This window comes from Aspergillus melleus (assembly GCF_016097325.1).
Source record: "Aspergillus melleus strain CBS 546.65 chromosome Unknown contig1, whole genome shotgun sequence".
NCBI lineage: Eukaryota > Fungi > Ascomycota > Eurotiomycetes > Eurotiales > Aspergillaceae > Aspergillus > Aspergillus melleus.
The window spans coordinates 5,446,220-5,467,556 of NW_025763370.1; the positions used below are offsets into that span (position 1 = coordinate 5,446,220).

Below are 21,337 nucleotides of genomic sequence, written 5' to 3' on the forward strand. Positions count from 1 at the left end.
GGCTCCCTAGGTAAATCCAGGAAATGACTGCAGTAGCGGTGAAGTACGTATGTAGGCCGTTGTATGACAAGGGGTTTCCCACTTTCGAAAGGAATTCGTAACGGAAAATTGATCTGTTTTGAAAGTTGTAGAGCAAACTATATTTATACAAGGTAAATCTTTCCATAGGTATGAAAAGGAGAGACGCGGTGAACCGCCCGCTCTGTAGCACACACACGCTAGGAGAATCAAATACCATAGGGTTACATGTAGATGTTCAGATGGAAGGAAATAACAAAAGGGGGGAAATGATACACAACGCTTCCGGTCCATTACATACTAATCTCGCCCTTCCAAGCAGCATCGGAAAGACCCAGGCTCTCAACCAAGTTCTGCCATCTTGGGCCACCCCGTTCCTTTCTTCGCACGTATTGAAGTAGCTTCTGTCGCTTGTGGACCAGTATCCGGAGGTTGCGCTTGTTGTGCTTGTCCTTGTTGGATGTCTTCAGGTGCCGGGTCAGGTTCAGGATCTTCGCGGTCAAGATGGCAACCTGGACTTCCGGAGATCCGGTATCGGGGCCAACACGAGGAGTCTTCTCGAGGGCGGCGGTGCCGGACTGCTGCGACGGAGCTGCCGGCTTGGGGGGCAATTTCTGGTCGGTGTTGTGGCGTCCGAACTCTTCGATGCATTTCTGAATGTTTAGGCGCATCTTGTCCTGGGTATTGCCGATGCCCACGCTCACAATGCGTTTGATAGCCTCTTCGGCATTCTTGTGGTCTTTAATGTGCTGTTCGGCCAGTTCCTTCTCGAGCTGAGGGTCGGCGACGTTTCGGTCGAGGTTTTCGATCGGGGAGGTGAGATTTTTCGTGTACTCAAGCACATGCTGGAGATCTTCGGAGCCAAGGAAGTAGTTGAGCTTTCCGTCCGATTCCGAAGGAACCTGAGGGCCGGATTGAGTGTCCTTAAGACCCTGGATGAAGGCAGTCGGGCGACTCTCCACCGGATCCCCCAAGGAGCCTTCGCGCTCTTTAGAAAGAGCCTCTTGACGGGACAGGTTGGCGGCTTTGCGTCGGCGCGATTGCGCCATCAAGAAGGGGTCATGTCGTCGTCTCTCTCTAGTCTCGGCGGAACCTGCTCGGATCGATGTCTTCGAAGGGTTTAAGGACAATGCGGCAAGCGGACTCTGAATGTATGAAGAACCTGGAGAAGCGCGGTGACTGTTAGTAGGTGGGCGAGGGCGCGCGGGACAACAAAAATGAGATGGTATATACCAGTGAAGGCCTTCAAAGAAGGCTGGGTGAGGAAGCGAGGAGGCATTGTGGTTCACTAGTCCGGTATCTGGGGAGAGGCAATCGACCAGCTTTCCGACCCTTCACGGCCTTTGGGGACACTCGAAGTTCTCTTCCCGAAATCTCAAGGCCGCAACCCACGCTAGTCCTGATCTGGGATGACCGTTCACGTGACTCTCCGGGCGGATCGGAGGAGGCTCCGCAGGCACAGCCCTAGACTAGCCCTAAAATTCACAAACGGCAAGCGAAATTTCATCGATCATCTCGGCGCGGAGTGTCAAGGTTTCTCTTTCGCGTCGTCAGTCTCTTCCTCGCCATCACCACCGCGACAAGCGCCAGACGATTGATATCTTCAATTCGCCGTCCTTCGCAATATCAATCGCCCACCATGGCCCCTTCTCAGCTCCCCCCCATCTTCAACCCTACCTCGCAGGACATTGAGAACCTGCTGGCGGCCCAGTGCCACCTCGGTTCCAAGAACCTTCAGGTGCACATGGAGCCTTACCTCTGGAAGACTCGTCCCGACGGTGTCAACGTTATCAACATTGGCAAGACCTGGTACGTGTGGTCTCGCGAAACGCCGCAATAGCGCCCATGAATTGCATTGAAACAGTTGGGAGGAATTCGAGATCTAATATGCGATTTTCATCATTGTAGGGAGAAGATTGTCCTGGCTGCCCGTATCATCGCTGCCATCGACAACCCCGCCGATGTCTGTGTGATCTCCGCTCGTCCCTACGGCCAGCGTGCTGTCCTCAAGTTCGCCGCCCACACCGGTGCCACCGCCATCGCCGGTCGTTTCACCCCCGGTAACTTCACCAACTACATCACCCGCTCTTTCAAGGAGCCCCGTCTTATCATCGTGACCGACCCCCGCACCGATGCGCAGGCCATCAAGGAGGCTTCCTACGTCAACATCCCCGTCATCGCTCTCTGCGACACTGACTCCCCCACCGACTTCGTTGACGTTGCCATCCCCACCAACAACAAGGGTCGTCACTCCATCGGTCTCGTCTGGTGGATGCTTGCCCGTGAGGTCCTCCGCCTCCGTGGTACCCTTGCGTCCCGTGAGGTTGACTGGGACGTTGTTGTCGATCTCTACTTCTACCGCGACCCCGAGGCCGAGGAGAACAAGGAGATTGCCGACGAGACCAAGGTCCCCGGTGCCGAGGAGATTGGCCCTGCTGCCATCGAGTCCGGCTTCGCTGGTGAGAACTGGGACACCCAGGGTGCCGGTGCCGGTGTTCCTGGCACTGCTTTCTCTGCTGCTACCGCTGCTGCTGGCGCTACCAGCTGGGAGGCTGATGGTGGCGACTGGGCCGCCAGCGGTGCTGCCCCTGCTACTGAGAGCTGGGCTGAGACCCAGCCCGCTGACGCCAAGTGGTAAACAAATCTAAAACAAAATGGTGACGAGGACAGCTGATGAGGAGGGACATGATATCTATTTTTCTTTTTAAAAAGAATATGGCGAAATTGAAGGGGGGAAAGAGTTGATATTTAAATCAATAATTTCGCCATTCCTTTGACGAATACCCGACATCTCCCGCAAAGAGAAGAAATTCCCCTTCGCATGTCTTATCCTAGTCTCTGTTCCCAAAAAATATTCAAAACCGAAAGTGAAAAAAGTGCAAAAGAAGCCTTCGATTGGAAACCGTTCAACTTCCAACACTTCCCTTTTTTCCTTTCCACCCCCTGGTATGCCGCGGTGTCCTTTTTGTTTCCTTTTCGATCAGACCTTTTTATGTCGTGTTTATGGTGCATCGGGGAGGAATTGCATTGTCAAAAATTGACTGGCACTTACGAGGGAAAGAGATCCAGTTGTTCTGTGCGCTCAGTGAACTTCTGGGGGAAAGCCCTGTGCTGTCGATTTCACAAGGTGTACTTAATCGTTGCCTTGGTTTCTCCTTGTGTGTTTATCATATTCATATTCGAAAAGTGATGCTCGCTACCATGTATCTTCCACCGTGTTTCTGTAGTTTGTAGTTTGTAGTATGTATACAGTAAACATGTAGTTATGAGGCTCCCACTTCTGCTGGAATTACGAGTAAACACGGAGTACATGATTCCTACGCAAGCCGTTCGAACTCTACGCTAGGAGGTCATCTTCGAAAGCAAGCATTATAGATCCAATTATTCACGGGTATCACATAAATCGTCACATAACAGTACAGCCTCCCTCAGTCTGTCCACCCTTTTCCGTAGTCGTCATTCCGGCCAGTCTCGCCAGATCCTCAAATGTCTCTGCCAAAAGCTCGCCGGTAACAGCAGAGCACTCTGCGTATCGATCACAACGAAGTTCCTGGGCAATGCGATATGACTAAATCCAGTCAGCTGCGGTCCACACAGTGAGGCACTAAAAGACGAAGCAGGGTACTTCTTGCGGATAGATTAGAGTTTCGTCGTCGACTCTCAAGTCCCTTTTGAGACCTATCATCATGACGGGGATACGTTCGCCGATGCCATGTTGGAAGTACCGGATGATGTCTTGTCGCCACTGAATAGCATGGAGTGAGCACGACAGCTTGGCTTGTCCGGACATAAAGAAAGGGCTCGGCGACTCACGTTTTTCAGCCCAGCTAAAGTTTCGCGGTTGGAAATGTCAAAAGCTAAAAGAACCACGTCCGGTTTCAACGTGGTCCAGTGCTGGTTGGGACTTGCTGTGTCGTATAATTCGAGGGTGAATGATTTCTTCGAAAAACGGATGTCGTAGAGGAAAGGCTGGTCACTGTCCCGTAGAGGCTCTACGCTACTCTCTTGTGCGGTCGAACTTTGTCCTCTTGTTCCATTTGGGCCATTCTTCAAGCGTCTGCATCGGATCTAAGCATGTTGTGTGTGCCGAATATATATAGTGCATGAACTCACGAGAGAAAAGTTGACTTTCCACACCCCGGATCTCCCAACAGGAGTATAGTCACCGTGGACTCAGGATCCCGACGAGCCTCAGCCATGAGAGGATATGCAGTCGTACTTCGTAGAATCGAGGATACTGAATGATGTTGAATGATGGATCTTATCGCATTGTGGTTGATTTGGTTATCTAATCACTAATGACCTTATCTCCGTATTTCGCGCTAAGCCGTTTTCAGCCAGCGCGCGTGAACCCCCCAAATGCAGTTTTTATTGTCTCCCCAAGTCGTCTCTTCTACTACGGAGTACCGACAACTTCCTTGGCGCAGCGCCATTTAACAACGATCTTTTCATCATCATTCATCTCGATTGCGAGCGGAGGCCGACTGTCACCCGAATCGAGTCTTCGAAGGAGTTACCGAGCACGGCTTCTGATTCGGCAGACAATCAGATGCCGTGCTAACCGTGTTCGACGCTTGACGTCTGCCTGTGCAACAAAGGGCTATTGAACCTCGATGAAACGATAACATATCATACTTTTGTTTCTTTCTGACGATATTATCTCTGATCCGCTTACATCAGCCCCAGAGAAATCTCAGTCTCAGAGCGATACTCCGTAAATGGCGCTGGAATGTGTCGGGCATGATAGATGTTTGTTCGGATGCTCTCCAATTTCCGGTACATAATTCATCCGCTGCAACAAGCGACTGGTGATAGGTCCATGGAGATAAGACATAAGTAATAAAGTCTGCTTGGTTTGCTGGCAAGATGGGTTGGACCCTCTGGAATCAAGCGCTTGGCAGGTTTCCACTTGATGGTGGTTGACGTTTCCTGCCAGTGCCTGAAAGCCGTGTAAACGTCCTCGGTAAGCCTTTATACATCCGCGGTAGATCCTTATGCTAATCAAAACTATCATAGCCCACCTAATATTAGCGATGGGCTGAACATAAAGAGAACCCGGTGGGAACCCGGGTAGATCGGGATCGTCCGAACGGAAAGTCGGATACGCCACGAGAATCGTGATACCGTGGGTTTCGGCTTCTGTCCACCACAACTTGAATTTACCTGTGAAGATGAGAGTCTACGGGAATATATCTCCCGTGGAAAGAAATCTAGCAGTTCTAAAGACGTCACCCTTTTATCACCAGCATTGCTCCATAATGTTGAACTACGGCAAAACCGGTAGACCTTGCCAGACTCGAGATAGAGAGCGATGAGACAAATCCCTCACAAGGCCATTCTCGAAGGAGCCTAGAACAGGACCCGCTGGACGAACCATTGATAGCCATCAATGTCCAATCTCATGTGAAACACCCGGTGGGACTACTATGGATGTCCAATCCGTCGTGTATCATCTGTGGACTCGTGGGTGGCAGTGATTGCCGATACCCGTCAGTCCTCCTGTTGCCTACTCCGTACAGGGTCCGTACATGGTCTTCCAGAATGATTGCCAAAGTACCCAACCAGTACTCCACCCGCGGCTGTTCGGCCCAGCAGAAGATAAAAGCGAGTTATATATCGCCTGCGCCGCTGCCATGTATAATGGATAAGCACCAGTTTCTCTATTATCTTTGGTCGTCCCTATCGGAATACAAATGAGAAGCTCATCAAAGGACTCCCATATCTTTCAACAACCTCTCACCAAATATGGAGAAGAGTGACTTCTCGGACGAACCTTTGCCGGCAAAGCCACCCGTGGCAGAAATGAAAAGCTATGAGACATTGGCCATCCCCAACACAGAGATCAGAGAAGCTCCGAGCGCAGAAACCCTGACCACTCCTCACGATGACATCGCCCCTCCCTCCAGCAAAGATACAGAATGGAGTATGACACTTCAAGTGATTCGGAACCGGGATCGTGACGCCGCGGCGGGCTTCAAGAAAAGGGAGCTCGGCGTGACTTGGAAGAATCTGAGCGTGGATGTTCTTGCGGCGGAAGCTGCAGTTAATGAAAACCTATTCTCCCAGTTCAACGTACCTCAACTCATCAAAGACTTCCGCCGCAAACCTCCCCTGAAGTCTATCCTGAAAGAAAGTCATGGTTGTGTGAAACCAGGAGAGATGCTTCTCGTACTGGGGCGTCCGGGATCCGGGTGCACCACTCTTCTCAAAATGCTGTCCAATCGTCGTCAGGGCTATCATACCGTGACAGGCGACGTGCGGTTCGGCAATATGAGCCCTCAAGAAGCGGATCAGTATCGAGGCCAGATCGTGATGAATACGGAAGAGGAGCTTTTCTATCCCCGCCTAACTGTAGGCCAAACTATGGATTTCGCTTCGAAGCTAAAGGTTCCTTTTCACCTTCCGGAAGGTGTAAAGTCAGTGGAGGAATATACTGCCGAGACCAAACAATTCCTTCTCGAGTCCATGGGCATTGCTCACACTGCCGATACCAAGGTGGGAAATGAGTTTGTCCGTGGTGTTTCCGGTGGTGAGCGCAAACGGGTGTCCATCATCGAATGCATGGCAACCAGAGGCTCAGTTTTCAGCTGGGACAACAGTACTCGGGGTCTTGATGCGAGTACGGCGCTGGAATGGGCCAAGGCGTTGCGAGCTATGACGAACGTGCTAGGGCTTTCCACCATCGTGACTTTATACCAAGCAGGTAACGGTATCTACAATTTGTTTGATAAAGTCCTGGTGCTCGATGAAGGGAAACAGATTTTCTATGGTCCTGCAGCAGCAGCCAAGCCATTCATGGAGGGATTGGGATTTGTGTATACCGATGGAGCAAATATAGGTAATGATCTCTGCACAATCGATCAAATAACAATGCTAACAGGCGAGGCAGGTGATTTCTTGACCGGTGTCACTGTCCCCACCGAGCGAAGAATTAGGCCCGGATACGAAAACACATTCCCTCGAAACGCGGACGCGATCCTCTCCGAATACAAGAACTCTATGGTCCACGAGCGCATGACGTCGGAGTACGATTATCCCACGACTGATATAGCCCGCGAGCGAACAGAGGCATTCAAGGAATCGGTTGCCTTCGAGAAGTCCAACCACCTGCCTAAGAACAGCTCTCTCACCACGAGCTTCTGGAAGCAAGTCATGGCATGCACAATGCGACAATATCAGATCCTCTGGGGTGAAAAGTCAACTTTCTTGATCAAGCAATTCCTATCGCTCGTCATGGCTTTGATAGCTGGGTCTTGTTTCTATAACTCGCCGGCAACATCCGCCGGTCTTTTCACCAAAGGCGGTGCTGTTTTCTTCTCTCTCTTATACAACTGCATTGTGGCCATGTCAGAAGTCACCGAATCTTTCAAAGGGCGACCGGTTTTGGTGAAACATAAGTCCTTTGCTCTGTATCATCCTGCAGCTTTCTGCCTTGCCCAAATTACTGCGGACTTCCCAGTGTTGCTATTCCAGTGTACTATCTTTGCTGTTGTGATATACTGGATGGTCGGCTTGAAAGCCACTGCTGCTGCATTCTTCACTTTTTGGATTATTCTCTTTTCAATGACCCTGGTAAGCTCCCAGCATTAGAATCTATCGTACCTTTCTAACAGAAACCAGTGTATCACGGCTCTTTTCAGATGCATCGGCGCCGCTTTCAGCACTTTCGAGGCCGCCTCAAAAATATCAGGCACAGCCGTTAAGGGCATCGTCATGTATGCGGGCTACATGATCCCCAAACCCAAGATCAAGAACTGGTTCCTGGAATTGTATTACACCAATCCCATGGCTTACGCATTCCAAGCTGCTCTTTCGAATGAATTCCATGGCCAGAACATTCCGTGCGTTGGTAACAGCCTCATCCCGCATGGCGAGGGATACGATGGTGTCGATTCTGCGAACAAAGCTTGCGCTGGGGTTGGCGGTGCTTTGCCGGGAGCAGACTACGTCACCGGCGACCAATATCTTTCTTCCCTACATTATAAGCATTCGCAGCTTTGGCGGAACTTCGGAGTCGTATGGGCATGGTGGGGATTGTTCGCCGTCATTACTATTGTCTGCACGACCTTCTGGAATGCAGGGGCCGGTAGCGGTGCTTCACTTCTAATTCCGCGCGAGAGGCTCAAGCAACATCAGCATGGAGCGGACGAAGAATCGCAGGTTAAGGAAAAGGAGCAGAACAGACAGGGGGCGGTTGCCGACTCGTCTAGTGACGATGATAATCTCACCCGCAACACGTCCATATTCACCTGGAAGAATCTCTCATATACTGTCAAAACCCCGTCGGGTGATCGCGTCTTGCTGGACAACATCCACGGTTGGGTGAAACCGGGTATGCTCGGAGCATTGATGGGCTCTTCGGGTGCCGGCAAGACGACACTGCTCGATGTCCTTGCGCAGCGAAAGACCGAAGGCACGATCAATGGTTCTATCATGGTTGACGGACGCCCATTGCCTGTTTCGTTCCAAAGAATGGCCGGGTATTGTGAGCAATTGGATGTCCATGAGCCATTTGCTACAGTTCGAGAAGCCCTAGAGTTTTCCGCCCTACTGCGTCAACCTCGGACCACCTCTAAAGAAGACAAACTGAAATATGTCGACACCATTATCAACCTATTGGAGCTCCATGATCTTGCCGACACGCTGATTGGTACCGTGGGAAACGGCCTTAGCGTGGAGCAAAGAAAGCGGGTGACGATTGGCGTCGAACTTGTGTCCAAACCCAGCATTCTCATTTTCCTGGATGAGCCGACTTCGGGATTAGATGGCCAGTCCGCATACAACACTGTTCGGTTCCTTCGCAAATTGGCTGATGTTGGTCAAGCTGTGCTGGTGACCATTCATCAACCGTCTGCGCAGTTATTCGCCCAGTTTGACACCTTACTGCTGTTGGCTCGCGGAGGAAAGACCGTTTACTTCGGCGACATTGGGGAAAACGGCCAGACCATCAAGAATTATTTCGGCAAGTATGGCGCCCGTTGCCCGACTGAGGCGAACCCGGCCGAGTTTATGATTGACGTGGTCACGGGAGGTATCGAGAGCGTCAAGGACATGGACTGGCACAAAGTTTGGCTCGATTCGGCTGAGCATGGGGCAATGGTGACCGAGCTTGACCGATTGATTTCAGATTCCGCCTCCAGACCATCTGGTACCGTTGATGATGGTCACGAATTTTCCATGTCCCTTTGGGAGCAGACCAAGATTGTCACCAACCGCATGAATGTGGCATTGTATCGCAATACCAACTATGTCAACAACAAATTTTCACTGCATATCATCTCTGCCTTGCTGAACGGATTTTCTTTCTGGAGAACCGGCCCGAGCGTGACGGCCTTGAACTTGAAGATGTTCACTATTTTTAACTTTGTCTTTGTCGCCCCCGGTGTGATCAACCAGCTCCAGCCCTTGTTCATCCAAAGGCGCGATATCTACGACACGCGGGAGAAGAAATCCAAAATGTATTCATGGGTTGCTTTCGTCACCGGTTTGATCGTGTCCGAGTTCCCCTACCTTTGTGTGTGCGCCGTCCTTTATTTCCTCTGTTGGTACTACTGCGTCAAGCTGCCCCATGATTCCAACAAAGCGGGTGCCACCTTCTTCATCATGCTCATTTATGAGTTCATCTACACGGGCATCGGGCAATTCATTGCCGCATATGCCCCGAATCCCACCTTCGCCGCACTCGTCAACCCCCTCATTATCAGTACCCTGACGCTCTTCTGCGGTATATTCGTCCCATACACTCAACTGAATGTTTTCTGGAAGTACTGGATGTATTACCTGAACCCCTTCAACTACGTCGTTGCCGGAATGCTCACCTTCGACATGTGGGATGCGAAAGTGACCTGCAACGAGGAAGAATTTGCCCGATTTGATCCTATCAATGGGACGTGCGCGGAGTATCTGAAGGACTATATCGCAGGTCCTGGCTGGAGCATCAATTTGACCAACCCGGATGCCACGTCTGATTGCCGGGTTTGTCAGTATCGACGCGGCAGCGACTTTTTGAACACCCTCAACATCAATCATTACTATTATGGTTGGCGGGATGCCGCGATTTCGGTGATCTTTGCTATTAGTGGGTATGTTTTGGTTTTTGGGCTCATGAAGCTGCGGACCAAGGCTTCTAAGAAGGCAGAGTAAGGGGATGGTGTCTATTCGAGAGGTGGCCTGGTGGAGGTGGATGCAATGTGCTCTTAGCGAGAGTTGTTCCTGTTTAGATCGGATAGACTGCGTATAGATTATAGACCGATTTTATATAGAAGAACATAAAGCCTTCTTTTTTTTTTTATTGCATCGATAGCACCACCGCTCACGAATGAAAGAGGCTTACTTTGAAAATGCAAATCCCTGTCCCGGATGGCTTGAACTCTGACCCTGCCAGAAGACGGCCCGTAGGTTATCTTAGACTCTATTCAGAAGCGATCATTAATCTCCATAGCAGTACAATCTAGATACTATTGTAGACTTTGACTGCCATTCTGAGCATCTAATTTGCACGGAATCCTTACCCGGATCCTGATTTATAAGTCGTGACGTCACGCTCATGGTTGAAATGACTGGCTCCAGGACTCGGTCCTGATTCGGTGATTGATTCTTGCGGCTGGTATAATGTTTCCAAGGTTATTTCAAGCAAGAATGGCCAGGTAACCGTGACTTGTGGCTTGAGTGCAAGAAAATGCACGTCGCGCCGAGAGTGGTGATCACCGCATCCGGCCAGGGCGAATCCCTAGTAGACGGTGGGGACCCGATTTCAGCAACAGAGTGGCTGCCCGACCAGATTGATAGAAATTGAATTAACCAATGTACTCAAATTCAGATTGCCCGCTGTGAAAAATAGAAGACAATTCATCCTAAACACCGTGTCTTTCTTTCCTGGACCCGAACGGTCTGTAGGTAGACCGAATAGGCCCGCTATCTTGAGGATCCACTCCGAAAACAAGTATCCAGACGAAAAGGAAAAGGTCACATACGCAGACGTGCAACCCTTGCGTGAATTAGTTCGGTGAAGATCTTGGGCTTTGGTTTCTTGTTACCTGTTTTCTCTTTCTTTTCTTTCAAGAAAAAAAGTTTTGCCTGACAACGTGCCTGTACTGTACATCGCTCACTCGAAGGAGCTCTGGAATGTCCGGTTCTAGAGAAGACTGAGAGACGCATGGTCGGCTACTGACTGGGGTGGACTCTCTTATGGGGTGTTAGTGTTCAGCTTGAATTATTTCGATATATATAGAACGAGATCCGGGGGAGAATAGGTACTCAGGTGGCACATCCATCATGGGTCTTGATTATGTGATTTTGTAAGACGGTTCCTCGCACTCGCTATGTATTATGAAACATGATTGAATGCTATACTGACGAAGAGCCTTTAGTCACTGCATATATACGGTCCCGTTAGCAGTGCTCTTCAGCATCCTCTACGGTCCATTTTTGATCCGTCAGGAAATCTATAAGATCGGTACCCTCATTACGGTATTCCCCCCCCCCCCCCCCCCCCCCCCCCTAGAACATCCCCTATGCAATAGATTGACTAACCCGGCACAGATAGCAGTGGTAGCAACAATACCATGGGACTCATACCTAATACGCACTCACATCTGGTCGTACGCGCCCGAGTCAGTACTAGGCTACACGCTCTACAGCATCCCAGCCGAAGAAGTATTCTTCTTCGCGATCCAAACCTACCTGACGAGTCTGCTTTACTGTGTTCTCCGGAAACCGCTTGTCCTGCCGATTTATCTCCGAGAATGTGCTTCTCTTTCACGAGCTAGGGGCCTTGGGCAAGCGTTCCTGGTGGCTGCGTTCGCTGCTGGGATCGCTTTCTGTTACTCGAAGGGTGAGCTGACGTATATGGGTCTGATATTGATCTGGGTGTGTCCTGTTTTGCTGCTGCAGTGGTGAGCTATGTGGACTTTTTGAAGGTGGAGATCTCATGCTAATGTTCTAGGACGCTATCGTGTGAGTTTCTCATAGCGCTGCCGTGGAACGTGACTGTTCTTCCGGTCTGCTTGCCAACGTTGTATCTCTGGTTCGCGGACGCCAATGCCGTGAGTGCCGGTACCTGGACGATTGAGAACGGGACGAAAGTGGGATATCAGCTATGGAACGGACTTGAACTTGAGTGAGACCTGACACGAATTTCTAGGAAATCGAATACTAGACTAACGATGTGAAACCAGAGAGGCGGTCTTCTTCCTCGTTACGAACATGATGGTCGTCGGGGGAATGGCCAGTATGGACTACGCCTTTGCAATTGAAGAGTATCGGATCCTCTCGTCGAAGAAGCCCTCGTCAGCAGATTTCTCGCTCAAGCTCGCGCTGAAGGGCATTGTGAGCCCGACCCCGCAGTTCGATGCCCGTATTCTCGACCGTCTCTCGGAGGCAGTGGTCTGTCTGAAGAGGAAAAGTCAGAGCATGTTTCTTGGGAGTGCGCTCTTCCAGGGGAGTTTGCGAATGGACTTGATATTCCTGTAAGAAACCGTTCACTTTTCTAGATGCATCCTTACTTAACAATATCCTTCAGGTATTACTTCTGCCGAGTAATGGACGACCTTGTCGACGGCGACAACACCCCCGATCACGACGCCCAGTACTGGATAACGGAGTGCTCCAACGCCCTCGACGCGAAAGTCAACTCTCCAACAACCAAGCAAGATTCCGCCATCTCCTCCCATCCTACAACATCTCGCAAACACGACGCCTTACAGTCCGCGCTCGACCAACTGCCCCTCTCCAAGCTCTCCCAAAAACCACTCTACGACCTCCTCCGCGGCTTCGAAATGGATCTCGCTTTCGACATCGACCGTAACCAATTCCCCATCCACACAGAAGCAGACCTCGATCTATACGCCTACCGAGTAGCCAGCACAGTCGCGACGCTTGTTCTCGATCTCGTCTACCACCATCACAACAACAACAACAACAACAATACCAACCGCCTCTCCTCCCCCTCCCCCTCCCCATCCGATATCCAAAACCGCGAAAAACTCACCCAAGCCGGCATCACAATGGGCAAAGCCCTCCAATGCGTCAACATAGCCCGAGACATCGGCCGCGACGCAGCCATCAACAGAGTCTACATCCCCACCACATGGCTCACCGACGCCGGACTGACTCCGTTGGACGTGATCCGCCACCCAACATCTGATAAGGTGTATGGGTTGCAGCGCAGGATGCTTGACCATGCGGATGTTTATTACGGGGAGTCTCGTGCGGCGATTGAGGAGTTGCCCGTTTGTGTGCGTGGGCCCGTGAGGGTTACCGTTGAGAGTTATTGTGAGATTGGGAGGGCGTTGAGAGCGAAGAGGGCGATAAGGGCTGGTGGTGGGAAGTTTCGGTTGTCGTTGGGGAGGAGGTTAGGGGTTGCTTGGAGGGCGATGGGGGAGAGGTCGAGGAGGGATGAGGTTTGGTAGTTAGATGGTTAGGGGGGAGGGTAGAGTGGGCGTTATTTTGTTTTTATGTTTGATAACAATGGTTTCTAGTATATGAAGACAAACGTCTATATTGACAATAGCATCGTGTATGATTCTCGTTTCTCAACCCCCCAGAATCCGAATTAGCATCAATCCCAACAATACAACCACCACAACAGACACCCACCAGCCTACTAACCCCCCAAATCCCTCCCCTCTCATCGCCGACAAGACCTGCTCTGCAACAATCTTACTCCCAGCCAAACAAACTGGAACCCCAGCCCCAGGATGGGTACTGGATCCCACAAAAAACAACCCATCGATATCAGCATGTTTCGTCTTCGGTCGAAAACACAACACATTGAAGAAAGAATGCGAAATCCCCAAAATCGCGCCCCGATCGAGATTATATTTCTGTTTCCATGTCACCGGCGTCTCGACTTTCTCTTTGAGCAGCTTGTCCTGCAGATTCGTCATCCCCGTGCGGTCTTCAATTGCGCGTAGAACCTTTGCTTTCGTTTGCTCGACCACCTCGGTCCAGTATTCTGCATCTTGTCGTTTTGTCGACGACGCAGTCTCGTCTTCGTCGTCAAGATGTCCAACAGGCACCAACACAACCAACGCATCCATTCCCTCCGGCGACGCCGACGGATCCAGCCGATTCGGCACATGTACGTAAAACGAAGGTTCGTGAGGGATCTGGTTCTCCTTGAACAAGACATCGAAGCTCTGTTGATACTCCCTGGCCAAGAAGACATTATGGCACTGCAACGCCGGCAAGGTCGTATTAAAGGACCAGAAGAACGAGATGCTGCTACATGATATGTCTCTTTTCTTGAGATTCTTTGCGTATCGCGAGGCAGGGAGGAGGTTGTTATATGCGTATGTCAGGTCCGCGTTGACGATCACGACATCGGCGGAGATGACGCTGCCGGATTCTAAAACTACGCCCGTGGCGGTTTTCTGGTCGGAAGAGAGCTGAATTGATGAGACGGGCGAGTTGAACCGGTAGTTGACTCCGAGGCGGGTTCCGACCTTGCCGATTGCTTCAAGGACCTGGATTGATGGATGTGATCAGCGGAGTCTAGTCATGTAGATCACTACGTGCTAGGATGAGGATGAAACCAACCGTCTGGAATCCCCCAATGGGATACCAAATGCCCTCCGCAAACTCAGCATACTGTAGTAACGAGTACGTCCCCGGCGCGTCAAACGGACTCATTCCCAGATACATACTAGCGAAGGTAAACGCCCGTCTCAACTGCTCCGACTCAAAATACCGACTCGCCCGTCCATACAGACTCTCAAACGGATGCAACTCTAACAAAGACGCCACAAGGCCCGGTCTAAGCATATTCCACACCCGGCTGAAATTCTGCCGCAGCACCATCTGACACGAGAGGTTATAGTGGCGGCCGGATTCATCGAGAAAGGCCAGGAAACGCTCGAAGCCGTCAGCGCCTTCGTGGCGTGTGATCTCCCGCTTCATGTGCGCCAGGTCGCAGGATAGGTCGAGGGGCTTGTCGTCGGCGAACCAGATTCGGTAGTTGGGATCACATTTGACCAGGTGGAGGCCTTCGGCTGTCATGGTGGTGTTGAGGTCGTGGAAGACTTCGTGGAAGAATTCGGGCATGAGGAGGAGGGATGGCCCTTGGTCGAATCGCTTGATGGTGTCAGCTAGATATACAATTGTGATCATCTTGCTTGTTCCCTCGTGTCTCAATGGTTCTGGCTGCATGGGATGTTTTGGAGAATGGGAACGTACAAACCCGTCATCTTCTAAAATTGAGCATCGGCCTCCTATTGTTGCATTTTTCTCTACCACCGTCACTTGGAACCCCTGCTTTGCTAGTCGAGCAGCCACAGCGACTCCTCCAGCGCCGGCACCTGTGTCATTGTATTAGCTTGGTCAGAAAAAGAGATAACTCTAAAGGCCGAACGAGGATGACGGGGCATTGAGTACAAACCCACAACAACAGCCGTCGGAGTCGTAGATTTTGATCTCATGGCAAATGGCGAAGCATGAAATCGCGACCAAGATCAATTGTCGTCGTCGTGGAGTCGCAATACACTATTAGAGCCGAAAGCGTAAAATGAAGAGAAGCCGTCATCGAACTTTGCCAATTCCATACGGATGATAATTTATCACAAAAGAAACGGGCAACTTGGGGAGGTGCTACAAAACAGGCTGCACTGCAGGCTCAACAATAACATAAATTAAGCTAGGAATAGAATGCAGGCGCTTTCTGCAGTACAGGTGCCTGTAACCATGAGAAGTAAACCATGGCTAAGCAACGTAGCTAGCAGAGAGAGCAGCGGTCAAGCAAAACTGATGACGTTAGCAGCGCCATGATTTAAAGCAAGTTTTAAAGCAGTTTTGTACCTGTTTTCAGCCATTTCTCTTATGATTCGTGTACTCTACAGATGTTGACTTTGATGACTTCATACTTCCATCCGCATCCGGCGCCGATCCGATTCGCCAGAAATGGAACCCGTTTGAGATCTGAACATCGAGATCTTAGCAGTCGATTGGCCGATTTACCAAGATCGGGGAAAGCCATCGAACTTTCGTAGAGGAGTTGGTTCTAACTGTTATATTTCCTGCTGTGGATCAAGTCGAGCTCTCACTAATTGTGACCCGCAGTGGTCAGACGATTGGGGTTCCCTGGAACAGTGGATACAAGGGCAAAAGAAAGCACGAGTAACGGCCTGGGTTACATTCGGACCTTAGGTGCTCCGCGGCATATTTTCATTGCCAAGGCCAGTTATGCCTTCAAGGACAGTTCGCAGCAGAGATGTTTCTGGTGATATCCAACTCCCCAGTCTCCTCTATAACCCATCGCACCTTGGCTTCGAACTCGGCTTTTTCCCGCTCGATCTGTTGCTTCAGAGCTGCCCATTCCGTAGTATATCGGCTCAACTCTTCCATTTTAAAACTCACAAACTGTTCAACCTCAGCCTGTTCTGCAGTTGCATAAGATTCGATATTAGGCAGGATATCCCGAATACCAGACCAGGCCGTGTCTTCGGGGAAACCGAAACAGGAGTACACGAGTTCATGAAACCAGAATTGCCCATTGTCAATGGATTGCTGCATCAGTAAGCCCATGGAAGTTTTCACTAGTCTTTTGTTGTCCTCCTCTTCGAGTATCTTGGTGAACCTCTCCGCAAGTACCTTGTACCGGGCAATGTCCGCTTGGTCCCAGTTAGATGGCCGTTTGATAAGCAAACATCGTGGTGGCGAAAATAGCATTTGGTAAGGTGCAATATAGGCCCATTCCCAGTCGATAATGGCAACAATCTTTAGGTCTTTATCGTTGTTGACAAGGATGTTTCCGAACCGTAGGTCGTCGCATATCAATTTGAAGGGCCCACGATTGTACTCGCGAGCAACGAAATATGGTATAATAGCATTGAAGATCTTGTTATAAAGGTACTTGCTGCGAGCATCGTCGGCATCGTCAACAGAGTTTGGTTGCATTATCAGGTGTCGCAAATCTTGTTCGGCAACAGCAGAAAAGTATTTCTCAGCAGACGAATACGGGCTAGAATGATAATCTATAGATCAGGTCTGTTAAACTGAAGGCTCTTTGGTAGGGAGGAAAAGAAAAGTGAAAGAGAGTGTGGAATAGAGGTAAGCCTTTTAACTTACTCTCTACCCTAACACCCCCGTGGCTTTCAATCTCATTCACTTTCAGCGTAAGCGGCCTGGACAGTACCCCATTGTTTGATAGGGCGCCAATGTGCGAAAAGCTGTGCGACGAAAGCTCTAGATAGATATTTGCAACTTGTCGGTATATAACGTTTAATCCCTATCACTAATATCAGGTCGAAGTATAAAGCCGTCTGCGGGATATTGACGCAGAATCTTGTCAAGAGGTTGGCCGTGAACAAATTCTATGATACTATATGCCCCCAAATTCAACGGATTCTCACTTCTGCAACCCCAGGCTATGACTGAGGGAACAGGTATTGTTGTGTTCGCTTTGATAAAGCGCATTGTATCGACTTCGCGACGAACCTTTTCATCACTATCCATGACCTTGCCAGGGACAGCAAATCGCACCGACCATTCTAATCCGTCATTGAAGCGAATTCGACAACTCCATTTGAAAGATCCAGTATAGTTCTCAACGAATTCTGAAGGATGATTGTTGCGGAAACTCGAGACCCACTGGGCAATATCAGTTTGGGGCGTATCACTGAATGTAGACGACCAGGCAAGCGATTCCTCATCGTGGGCTCTTTGAGCACGCTCATCCCAGTCCATGTCCGCGAACCGACAGTGGAAAGAAATGTAAATCGAAGACCGGCTTGTCAGGAGTCTTGAACACAAAACAATGAAAGCAAATGAACCAGGATGGTTTCGGGGTTGAAGACACACTATCCATGGAGGGGTTTACCGCTCTTTTTGCGGGGAAGACAAGGGGCAGCCAGTGTTGCTCACAGGTTATCACATGACATTGGTTTCTTGCGCTTCTTATGAATCCTAGACTTTAGAAACAGAGACAATCACCTAAGATCTCAGGTTGATCGATCAACAGAACCTTAAATATCCAATGCTACGCGGACCGGAATATTACAGTTGTTATAGGGAGGTATTATAGGGTGGTTGCTTTGAAAAAGCTAATGCCACGGGCGTCTGAACGATGACGCACACTGATGATTCCAGCAGAAGAACTATCGCCCAGCGACTGAGTAATAATGTGATGCGGGAGTTGACTATACAGGCGAGCCCCTGGTAGAACCAAAGAAACAGTACTTGTCGACAAGCTCCTTATACGCCGAGCTTTCGATTGGCTTGCCAGAGATGAGCGAAGGCATTAAGGGCTTCGAGTGGGCTAAGTTCGACCTGAGCTCGGAAGGGTCTACCTTTCGATCACTATCAGGTATCCTTTCGACCTTAACGCAATATTCGTCATTATTCGAAAATGGCACTGGAGACCCTCCCTCTGTATCTCATTTATCGACCAGCGACGTCGCTAAAGACCTGTCAAGTTGCAAAAAGTGGCGGATATGCTCTAGTTTGGCATCAAAATGAACAGCTTTCGCGTAGGTAGGAGTACCGGGCATGTCTGATGGTTGGCGTCGAGCTGAAGGAGGTCGTAATGCGGGTCGCACGAGCTGTCCGCCCTTCTTGCGGACCATTGGCGGCTTTTTCAAGGGCTCGTCATCACTATCACTGTCCTCAGAAGAACTGGAAAGGACGTCCGCTACACCAATCGTAAACTCTCCTTCTTCCTCGCACTCATCGACCGGCGATGTGTCAGCACTGGTTGCTAAAGGCCTGTCAAGCTGCAGAAAGTGGCGGATATGCTCCAGTTGGGTGTCAAAATGAACAGCCTTCTCGTAGGTAGGAGTACCGGGCATGCTTGATGGCCGGTGTCGAGCTGAAGGTCGTAATGCGGGTCGCACGAGCTGTCCGCCCTTCTTGCGGACCATTGGTGGCTTTTTCAGAGGCTCGTCGTCACTATCACTGTCTTCAGAAGAACTGGTGACTGTCTCCTCGTCTTTCACGGGGTTCGTGCTCTTTGTGAATGACCGTGGGTGAGAAATCTCGCTGGGCTCTCTGGAGGATGTCACTGATGGGCTTGAAAAAGTATATTTGAAATATGACATGTCTACATCACCATGTTCATCGATGAAGGTGTCCTCGAGTGTGCGAGGACCAGCTGGGCGTTTTGCGAACTGAGCTGTGTTTAAACGCGACTCGTCTAAACCCATGGTTTTCCATTTTATTAGGAGTCGGTAGAATTGTAAGCTATTCCTTATTAGCCTTTTCCTGTCTATCACGTACCAAGGGAGAAAGACGGGGAAAGAAAAAGGAAAACATCACTGACCAAGCCCTACACCGGGTTTCCGCTTGAGATAGCTCCTTTTGACATCTTGGGCAAGATTTCCCCTTCGAATCGACACGAATAATCATTGTTAACAAGCCTCCGGGTTGAATCGTGGACAGCCACTGCTGTGGTGTGATGATCGCGCCTCCAAATCTTCCACTTGCAATCACATATTGACTTCGGATGACTTTATGCCAACCAGGCCGTCCGTGAAAGTCGTCAATTAGGAACTTGTTAAAGGCCTATGATGGATTCCATTCACTCAGCGACGGGACCTACCCAGATAGCGGGATCCCAACTTACATCGAGATTTCTACAGAGCTCGAAAGGTAATCTTTGTATTCGGCCAAGCGCATCTTCAAATTGAACACATCTCCAAGAAAGAGGAGACAGTGGGCTAAGGCAGAGATATTGCAATACCAGCAACAAAGATACTACAAAGCGCCTTTTTTTTCTACATCACTTTGTCAGAACTACTGGTAATGCGTGAGTAATAAGATTGAGACTTACAGCTTTTGCTGGAGGTTCCATATCACCACTATCATAATGAAATAGCTGTACCCGTCTGATGTTAGCGACCCACTGCGTAAATTAATGGCAATAGCTTACACGTAATCATATCCTTCAACCAGCGATGCATCCTCGTCGTCCGTATCACCAGTTGTCAAGGGCGTCTTGAGGCGCCAGAGGTCAGCATGTCGGATGCTAACATCAGACGTTACTGGCAGCACACCTCGGTCAGTCGAAGAGCTGTCATTGCATGACTGCATTCCCCTCGATTGAGCAAATGTGGAAGAAGCAGTTGCTTCAGGTTGTGTTGCCTTATCAACAGCAATCCACTGACTCAGAAACGCTTTCATGCAGGCTGCTGCTACTGCAGCCGCATACCTTTGCCATTTCTTGTTCTTATGACTATCTGCGTAGTCACAGACACCCTTGATGATGATGGTTGAAAAGTTGTCCCATACTCCAGCCCCCTCCATTTCAAAGGCAATGACTTTTTCCCTTCGGGCGATTTCGTCTCTATGGTACCCAGATTTCATGACCAAGTCTCCGGATGCAACGAGACCAAAGTGTATTTGCGGACTTAGTTTCTTTTCTCCCTTCATTGATCGGCTGCGAACAACCAGATTCATCTCACTGCACCCTAATTGATCACAGGATGATTCAAGTGCATTGGTGCACGTTTCGTCTTCTTTTCTGACACATCTGGCGCAAACAGTGCAGGTTGCTGAGTTGTGATGCTTATGACGGTAGGTCGGTTTGTAGAGTTTGTCCTCATCTCGGCTCGGATAGTTGAATGCGCCGTTGCCCTTCTTCTCGCAGATCTCCGTGAGATGTGCAATAGTATCATTCTGTAATTGTCGACAACCTTCCAATCCACTAACCTTCCGCAAAAACGATCGAACCTCCTTTGTCGGCCGGGATAGATTGTCCTCAAGACTATCCTTTCTCACAACTTTGTCCGAAAACTGGCGCCCGAAGTCATACTGAACGATTCCCGTGCTGATTATCGCATCCCCAAGCAGGATTTCTTTCGTCGCATCCGTCGGGTCGGTAGGTACTGCTCCACATATCCCTACAACCAAGACAAGTTTTATCGCGGGGAAACTGGATAGGAAGCTGGCGGTTGCGCTCGCTGCACATGCCTTTCCCATGCTCGGTAGGAACACTAGAACGACATTGTATCCACCGATTCTGCCCGTGGAGTAGGTATTCGGGTCGGCTGGGGCTTTTCCAAAGGTGTATTCCCATTTCGTATCGAACACGGCCTCGACGGCATCGGATTCTGCCTGTAAGGCGCAGATCACGGCAATTTCGAATTCACTTCGACGGTGTGGTCGGCGTTGGTTCTCCATCTAAATCCTCAAATTAGCGTGCACCGTTTATCGAAAAACCTCTGCCTTTTAGTTACCTCGAGCAATTGATCCTGGTTTAGTCCCTGTCCTATTTAGGACTCCAAATTTTGAACCACATGTAGGCGGGTCAAGCTGGTGATGTCAAACACGTTCCAGATGGTATGAGCAGTGCTAGTAACAATTCAAAGTAGCACCAAACGTTTAACTCGAT

The 21,337-nt window shown here is 50.0% G+C and overlaps 8 protein-coding genes across 8 annotated transcripts; 3 read left to right on the forward strand and 5 right to left on the reverse strand.

Annotated features, from left to right (window-relative positions):
* Positions 1 to 100: 100 nt before the first annotated feature.
* LDX57_001922 (mitochondrial 37S ribosomal protein uS15m) lies at positions 101 to 1,359 on the reverse strand. The gene is made up of 2 exons (XM_046083568.1): positions 1,252 to 1,359; positions 101 to 1,180 (listed from the first exon to the last, which is right to left on the reverse strand). Exons 1-2 carry the CDS (start codon positions 1,295 to 1,297, stop codon positions 312 to 314), a joined length of 915 nt encoding a protein of 304 aa, XP_045939525.1. The 5' UTR covers positions 1,298 to 1,359; the 3' UTR covers positions 101 to 311.
* Positions 1,360 to 1,436: 77 nt separating this feature from the next.
* On the forward strand, positions 1,437 to 3,265 carry rps0 (40S ribosomal protein uS2). The gene is made up of 2 exons (XM_046083569.1): positions 1,437 to 1,827; positions 1,927 to 3,265. Exons 1-2 carry the CDS (start codon positions 1,658 to 1,660, stop codon positions 2,654 to 2,656), a joined length of 900 nt encoding a protein of 299 aa, XP_045939526.1. The 5' UTR covers positions 1,437 to 1,657; the 3' UTR covers positions 2,657 to 3,265.
* Positions 3,266 to 3,424: 159 nt separating this feature from the next.
* Positions 3,425 to 4,217, reverse strand: LDX57_001924 (putative Rho-like small GTPase; the record flags this gene model as incomplete). Its single annotated transcript, XM_046083570.1, has 4 exons — positions 3,425 to 3,586; positions 3,644 to 3,763; positions 3,832 to 4,075; positions 4,132 to 4,217. The coding sequence occupies 4 exons, from the start codon at positions 4,215 to 4,217 to the stop codon at positions 3,425 to 3,427; spliced, it is 612 nt and encodes a 203-aa protein (XP_045939527.1).
* Positions 4,218 to 4,425: 208 nt separating this feature from the next.
* LDX57_001925 (uncharacterized protein) lies at positions 4,426 to 10,288 on the forward strand. The gene is made up of 4 exons (XM_046083571.1): positions 4,426 to 4,981; positions 5,035 to 6,856; positions 6,908 to 7,590; positions 7,639 to 10,288. The coding sequence occupies exons 2-4, from the start codon at positions 5,764 to 5,766 to the stop codon at positions 10,159 to 10,161; spliced, it is 4,299 nt and encodes a 1,432-aa protein (XP_045939528.1). The 5' UTR covers positions 4,426 to 4,981; positions 5,035 to 5,763; the 3' UTR covers positions 10,162 to 10,288.
* Positions 10,289 to 11,292: 1,004 nt separating this feature from the next.
* LDX57_001926 (uncharacterized protein) lies at positions 11,293 to 13,427 on the forward strand (the record flags this gene model as incomplete). Its single annotated transcript, XM_046083572.1, has 6 exons — positions 11,293 to 11,315; positions 11,388 to 11,487; positions 11,560 to 11,912; positions 11,963 to 12,136; positions 12,195 to 12,485; positions 12,539 to 13,427. The coding sequence occupies 6 exons, from the start codon at positions 11,293 to 11,295 to the stop codon at positions 13,425 to 13,427; spliced, it is 1,830 nt and encodes a 609-aa protein (XP_045939529.1).
* Positions 13,428 to 13,509: 82 nt separating this feature from the next.
* Positions 13,510 to 15,568, reverse strand: LDX57_001927 (phytoene desaturase family protein). The gene is made up of 4 exons (XM_046083573.1): positions 15,368 to 15,568; positions 15,193 to 15,314; positions 14,557 to 15,090; positions 13,510 to 14,483 (listed from the first exon to the last, which is right to left on the reverse strand). Exons 1-4 carry the CDS (start codon positions 15,432 to 15,434, stop codon positions 13,551 to 13,553), a joined length of 1,656 nt encoding a protein of 551 aa, XP_045939530.1. The 5' UTR covers positions 15,435 to 15,568; the 3' UTR covers positions 13,510 to 13,550.
* Positions 15,569 to 15,760: 192 nt separating this feature from the next.
* On the reverse strand, positions 15,761 to 17,498 carry LDX57_001928 (uncharacterized protein). The gene is made up of 2 exons (XM_046083574.1): positions 17,080 to 17,498; positions 15,761 to 16,985 (listed from the first exon to the last, which is right to left on the reverse strand). Exon 2 carries the CDS (start codon positions 16,906 to 16,908, stop codon positions 16,201 to 16,203), a length of 708 nt encoding a protein of 235 aa, XP_045939531.1. The 5' UTR covers positions 16,909 to 16,985; positions 17,080 to 17,498; the 3' UTR covers positions 15,761 to 16,200.
* An 888-nt stretch (positions 17,499 to 18,386) lies between these two features.
* On the reverse strand, positions 18,387 to 21,126 carry LDX57_001929 (5'-methylthioadenosine/S-adenosylhomocysteine nucleosidase family protein; the record flags this gene model as incomplete). The annotated part of the gene is made up of 5 exons (XM_046083575.1): positions 18,387 to 19,188; positions 19,268 to 19,509; positions 19,571 to 19,721; positions 19,778 to 19,822; positions 19,877 to 21,126. 5 exons carry the CDS (start codon positions 21,124 to 21,126, stop codon positions 18,387 to 18,389), a joined length of 2,490 nt encoding a protein of 829 aa, XP_045939532.1.
* Positions 21,127 to 21,337: the final 211 nt, after the last annotated feature.